This window comes from Engraulis encrasicolus, chromosome 13 (assembly GCF_034702125.1).
Source record: "Engraulis encrasicolus isolate BLACKSEA-1 chromosome 13, IST_EnEncr_1.0, whole genome shotgun sequence".
NCBI classification, from domain to species: domain Eukaryota; kingdom Metazoa; phylum Chordata; class Actinopteri; order Clupeiformes; family Engraulidae; genus Engraulis; species Engraulis encrasicolus.
Window position 1 is genome coordinate 32,800,308 of NC_085869.1, and position 7,038 is coordinate 32,807,345.

At 44.4% G+C, this 7,038-nt stretch overlaps 1 protein-coding gene across 1 annotated transcript in view; it reads right to left on the reverse strand.

Moving 5' to 3' along the window:
- Positions 1-2,308: 2,308 nt before the first annotated feature.
- The window catches only part of wdr3 (WD repeat domain 3), a 23,844-nt gene continuing 19,114 nt past the window's right edge, over positions 2,309-7,038 (reverse strand). Inside the window, exons 22-27 of the mRNA XM_063213747.1 lie at positions 6,394-6,486; positions 5,838-5,888; positions 5,468-5,511; positions 4,762-4,890; positions 4,399-4,492; positions 2,309-3,126 (exon numbers count right to left, since the gene is read on the reverse strand). Of these exons, the coding sequence (XP_063069817.1) occupies positions 2,971-3,126; positions 4,399-4,492; positions 4,762-4,890; positions 5,468-5,511; positions 5,838-5,888; positions 6,394-6,486 (567 nt within the window). The 3' untranslated portion in view covers positions 2,309-2,970. The remainder of the gene's footprint in view (positions 3,127-4,398; positions 4,493-4,761; positions 4,891-5,467; positions 5,512-5,837; positions 5,889-6,393; positions 6,487-7,038) is intronic.

Sequence of the window (7,038 nt, forward strand, 5' to 3'; positions counted from 1 at the left end):
CATGTTGGCAAACAGTACTATTGCCTGCTGTACGGCTGAACTCATGCATACTCAAAGCTGGCAGTTTTCACAAGCGTACAGATGTTTTGATGTTTTGTTGCACAGGGTCAGCATTATGCAGCACTCTGTTTAACACTAAATAATGTTCCTTCTGTAACAGTTTTTCCAAACACCTCCAATTACAAAATCAGACTGTGGTTGTGACAAACACCACACCATACCTACCAGGAGCACACGTTCAGTTCTACAGAGAGAGAGAGAGAGAGAGAGAGAGAGAGAGAGAGAGAGAGAGAGAGAGAGAGAGAGAGAGAGAAGGGGAAAAAAATCCTCTTTAGGAATTTTTAATCTTGGTAGGTGTGACATTTATGGTCAAAAGAGCAAATGTTCCCCCATAAAAGCTGTCAGGCTTTTTACGGCCGTATAAATACACAGTTCATTTGTTTTCTAGTCTAGCGACGCGAGGCCGGGCAGAAAATTGAACAGAGGGGCGAAGGTGTTTGTGATGTGTAATCTCATTACCTCAAGGGGCCTTTCCTCGTGACGGCCATATTAACGCGCGGACGAGAATGATGCGTTTGATGTGCTGGCGTTCTGTCGAAATGAGCTGCCAGTGCACAGACTGTATGTTGCAGTGTTAACGCTAGTATTCTACCATTAAAAAAGAGTGGGACCAACACTTTGGATATTACACTATGGATGGTTACTTTTGACTCTAGTAGTGTTGAGTAAAGCTAACTAAACTAATGAAAACATTTTCACTATGTAGCCTGTTAACAAATGCCGGGAATGATATATATGATGTGGTGGTGTTCTATCGAAATTAGCTACTAAAAGTACACCGTATGTTGCAGCATAATTCTACTGTGAAAGAGTAGGACCACCACTGCAGAATAGATGTTAAATGTAACTCTTTAAGTGTTGAAGTATTGAATTGAAACAAAATGTATTTTGTAGCCTGTAACAGAATGAAAATCTAGGCCTGAATCTTTTATGAATAACAAAAACATAAAGACTGCTTTATTTTTTGCAGATATACTCAGCCAAGCCTGAAGTCAGACACCGGGCATGAATACTATCAAACTTATGTTACCAGCCCTAGCCCTAACTCTCTGACAGTGACCAGGAGTGCTTTGTAGCTCAGCTAGAGGGACAGGCCACGCCAAAAGGACATTGGCCTCAGTGAAGTACAGGGAAGAGAGCACAGGTCTCTAAGTCTCAAAGTAGTGACGCAAAAGATTCGCTAGAGGCAACAGTTTGCATCTTTCATATACTTTTTCTTACAAGCGGCGAGCATTAGTCCACGATCAGAAAGAGAGAGAGCTATGTACTACACAACAGTGACTCGTCATGGTGGGGGGGTGTCAAGGTATCCTATGGTGTTGCCATGCTTTGCATAGAACACCCTTCTCTCTCGCTCTCTCTCTATGTCTCACTCACACACACAAACCCTGAACGAAGCCATGAAATATGGGTGCCACATAGGAGAGGCCTAGTAACTGTAAATTCTGCTGGAGTTACGAGCGTGTTAAAGTCTACCTGCATCCTGCCCACAGGCCCACTACTGCCCAATCTGCTTCCCATAGAGAAATCATGGCTTGGAAAAACATGGGCACGAGGGAGGGGCGGAAGGAGAGAGAGAGGGAGGTGGAGAGAGAGATGGAGAGAGAGGAGAGATGTAGAGATGTAAAGAAGTAGAGATGGAGAGAGTGTTGGTGTTCTATATCCGAATAACCCGTTCCCATTTCTTCCATGACAGCAGTTAAGGGAAGTTGGGAGAAATAATTGAAACCTCCATTCCCATTCAAATCCTGCTCAAACTCCCACTCCCTCTCCCACTCCAATCCCACTCCCCCTTCCATTCCGTTGAGGCCTGTGGAGCGCCGGTGGTCCAGGCCTCTGGCGACAGCTCTCACCACGGCCTCAGAACAGGACCACTACACGTCTGAATTACACGCACACACACACACAAACCTTCATTGCTGTATTACTGAACCACACACACGCGCACACACACACACACACACACACACACACACATACACAGGCACACACACACACGCGCGCGCACGCACGCACACCTACTGAAGGAAAAAATCTCTCTCTCCCCTGAGTTCTTGGTACAGGAAAAGCTATAGCAAAAAGCATACATCACCACATGTCTGGCCTCATTTCTGCAGACACAGGGAGGGAGAGAGATTAACAAGGGCGGCAGGAAGAAAATGTCAGGTCTTACCAAAATATAGGCATTAGACGAGATGTATGTACTTAAAATGAAGGTAAAAGGCTCTGAAGGGACCTGCGATACACATTCAACCTTTCACAAGGCCTGCCATCGAGGCTGTTTTTGCACTTTATTACAAATAACTTCTCTTGAAAGGCCTGACAAGCCATACACATTTAGCAGTGATAGAGGTCAAGACACCCTCACAGGGTTTTTTTTTGTCAGTACAATATTATACTTTGCAGCAAATCATGTGTTATAAAATGTAGTCTTGCTGTAGAAAAAAAGCACACACACACACACACACATCGGCACTGTGATTGTGCAGGTGCAGGAGGCAGTCTATGGGAAATAGTCCAGTCCGCTTTCAATTTGTTTCTACCACTGAGTGATTTCAGAGGGAATGACACTTTTCTGTTCTTCATCTTCCTTTTTGGACAACATGTCTCTCTCCCCCTCTTCCTCCTGTCAGTGACAAGATGACTCTCGGTCTAACTCAATATCTAACCTCACAGCCTCTCCTTTTGTTTGTGGCCTCATGATGCGAGGCAAGACGTCTCATTTGCAATTGGGATGTTGAATGGGGAAAAGTACCCCAAAAGTTGTTCGCCTAGGTTGAGAGTGGGGAAACTTTATTGTTTTCTCCACTGAGGAGGGACGTCGGCAAAGCATGAGACCATAAGCAAAAGGAGAGGATGGGAGGTAAGGTAATGAGATGGACCCTTCCGCTCTCTCTCTCTCTCTTTCATCTATGCAAGAGACAGAATGGCCCTCTCCTTCTTCTTCCTCTTCCTCCTCTTGTCCTCGAAGTGGCTGGTGGCGTCAGCGAAGAACATAACGTCCTCCTTGCTCTCGATCTCGCGCTGCAGGAACTGGAGCCCGGCGCTGTTGAAGCCTAGAACATCCTGTGAGGAACACCAGGGGAACAGACCATGAATGCAACATGATCATGACGGACAGTTAAGAAAACCATTTTCAAATTTTAACTAGAAGCACTCAGAGAGTGCAGACCTCCGCCAAGGCCATGGGGTCACTGATGCCATAACATCTACACACTGTGGAATCCTATGCCTGCCTATAATATAACTTAGAACAAGAGATTCAATTTTGTTGGTGGTCCGGGATTTTCTATTTTTTTCTCATTTCCAACAACAAAATTTCATCAAACTCTGTTCATAACTTTTTGAGTTATCCTGCTAACGGACAAACAAACCAACGCGACCAAAAACATAACCTCCTTGGCAGAGGTAATCATTGTTTTATCTTTGATCATGAATGTATATTTTATTATTGAATTTGTCAGAACTAGTGTTTGTAATGTATTCCAATGCTGAATACTTGATAACTGGAGCAAATGATATTATTGAGTCTGATAGAGAAGTATGTCAGGAAATCCTCCAATTCAATGTTTCACTTTCATTGCATTCACATCACATTACATTGTAATAAAGGGGGTATAATCACTTAAAGAGCAGCAGTAATAGGCCATTCAGTCCACCACAAAATACAGAAAAACGAACATGCAGTGGCAAGTTTCTGTGTTTGCTTCTGATAACCCAATACAAGATATACGTAAGGGTTAACGTTCGGCGAGAAGGTCGCTACCGTGGAATAGCAGCACGACAGAGAGAATCTTTAGACCCCGACGCGGAGCGGAGGGGTCTTGTTCTCTCTGAAGTGCTGCTATTCCACAAAGCGACCGACTCGCCGAAAGTTAACCCGCTTATTATATGGATATACTTAAATGATTCACACATGGCGGGGACATTTCTTTAGGCCTATTTAATGTTAAGATTGTTGCTGCGCAAAACAAAACAGTGCCATTGTGGAACACCGCTAGGCAACAGCTAGGTAGCCAGGACAACAGGTGTTGTCTATCACAGCAGCTGATTAGAGTCTTGTTGAAAAGTCGCTTTAGCAGTGAAAAGTCTTGTTGCCATTGACAGCGGTCTGTTATAGACCAACCCGTCCGTTATCGAAAAATAACAGACGTGCGAACGTTGGGGAGCCCCGTTGAAATGAATGGAGCATTCGACCGATGACGTCACACCATATAATAATACAAGATAAACACCTGCTTCAGAAAGCCAGAATGTGGTGTCTTTGCAAAATAATGAAACCTTCTTGAGTTCAGTATGGTTTAACTCGACGTTCTGCGGAGAAGAAGAATCACTCACCCGGATCTCTCGAACTTTGGAGATGGTGTTGACCCTCAGCTCATCGATCACCGACACCAGCATCTGATTACTAGTGATCTGGCCAAAATGGATCCTGCGCCAAGATGAGGGAGAAAACTGTGAGGTCTTGTAAGTGGCAGCGTGTGTGAATGCATGCACGCACACGCACGCAATGTATGCACGCACGCACGCACACACGCGAACACATATGCATACACGCACACACACCATTAGTTTTTATGTACCGTGTCCAAATATTCAGTTGCCTACAACTACACTGTTGATTGCATTGGAAGTTGTAACACACAGAGAGCCTCTTGTGTTGAATTGGGAGTTGTGTAAATGCAGCCTACTGCACCGTACCGGAGCAGGAAGAAGAGGCAGCGGCACACCAGCTCCACCTCCTGGCCGTCTTTCACATAGCAGTTAAAGAGCTTCAGCAGGTCAGGCACATAGGGAAACGGCAGCACTAGCAGAGACACCTCCAGCTCACTATAGGAGAGAGAGAGAGAGAGAGAGAGAGGGAAAGAAAGAGAGACAGGCAGGCAGACAGACAGACAGAAATAAATGAAAAATGAAAGAAAGTAAGGAATGTAAGTAAGGCAGACAAAAAACATTACATTTCAAACTAGTTGACGCACAAACTAACATGTTGTATCATTATAACACTAGAGTTATGGCCTGCTTACATCAACAAGCCTGTGTTCCAGTTCATAACAAATCCAATGGAGGACCAAACAGTCATTCATCATCAGATTAAACTGGGGGATATGATCAGTACTAATACACTTTCTATGGATCTGTTAATTCTGTAGTGTAAGGCCAAGACTTGTCGATACTGAGCCATGATGGATGTGTGTGTGGGTCTCACATGATAAAAAACACTCTCTCCCCCCATAGAAACAATCCCCAAAAACTAAACACAATGATGATGGTATTATCTACCAAACAGACCAGTGGGCTTAAGAACTGAGCTGAGTGTTGTTACTCAATCAATGATGTGCAAACACATTAGCAGGCTAGCTGGTCAAAGGGCCAAGGGGTTTCCATGGTAACGGATAAACCTCACCTGGAGCGAACCTTCCTGATGACGTCCAACACGTAGCGGGCAGGCTGCAGACGAGGAGACAAAACACACACAAACACACACAAAGTCAAACACTTTTAGCTTTGCAAATTTAGTGCCACTCAGTTTTTAATTTGATTCTAGTTCTACAGTTCCACAAATGGACAGGCTGAGGCCCATTACTGTGCATCTATATTGAGCGAAGAGTAGACCCACTCATAGTTACAGCTAAATTAAAACACCACCCTGCAAACAGCACTGTATGAGTTTAGAGAAACAGCCTCTTCCTTCAAACATACTTATGTGAGAGGCTATGTTGCTCTGTGCTCTGTTGAGTCTGTGTTGTGTTTCTTTTGATCTTAAAAGTACTTACAGAGATGTTGCCATAGGCAGCCAGGATGGGGTTCACCTTCATTGGAGGAAGCTTTGGAGGGTAAAAAACATAAAGAGCCGGACACAGAGGTGTCAAAAATAAAAGTCATTTCATGGTGCAAGTACAACACTAACACATGATATTACACAGCTGTTACACACAAAACCCACTGCAGCTAATGAGATAAATAGACTGTGCTGTTACTGAAAAATCCCACAAACCGAAAAAGGAAATCCGCCACAAATTTGATCAACACTAAAGTACTTCAACTATGGATATGTGTATTCATAATTATCCGGCATAGTGTGTCCATAGCCAGAGATTAAAAGGGTGAGAGAGAACCAGTGTGTGTGCGTGGTAATGATAAAACCCTTATCAGCAATATTCCAAACACACCGGACATAACCATCATACATCCTAAAAAGAAGAATGATTCCTTTGTGGAAGTAGGTTGTTCCTTTGACATATACATGGATACCTGCTAATGCTGTCTTTCTGATGAGATCCAAATAAAAGTATTACAATGTGTGTGTGTGTGTGAGGGAGACGATCGGACCTGTTTCCCTGCTGCCTTGCAGGCGGCCTCGTGTTCCTCCATCTTCTGGGTCTCCTCCCTGTACAGCTCCAGAGCCTCCATGATGCGCTCAGCCTACACGCACGCACGCACCAGAGGTAAGAACGGGTAAAAAAATCCAAGCCCGAACCGACATGGGCCCATGGGAATTGGGCCGGGCCCGGCCCGAGGCCGACTAATTATTGGATGTGTAGGCCCGAGCCCGAGGGAAGCCCGAAATTTCAAATTTTATTTATAAGGAGGGGTGATCTATGATAACAAATCAAAGCCCTTAAATTAAAGCCATTAAAGTATTTTGTTACGAAATCTAAGTTAAATAGACTGTATAAACATGCAGGCCAGTGTTCACGCTAGAATTCTTACCGGCCGGACAAGTGGCCGGCTGTATTGCAGAATACCGGACATTTGAAATATCTAACGGACCTTCCGTCATATGGCCAAACACACACTCCCTAATGGGTCAAAGTGTAGTAAAGTGGTATTTTCTGCCAGCAAAACTTAAACATTTGGCCAGTTGGCTGGTGTTGATTTAGAGCCCTGCTTGTGCGCACGGGCCGGGGAGTAAACGCGCGCTTTCTTTCACACTCGAGAGCTCGAACTGAAAGAGAGAGAAAAAACAGCCAGCCA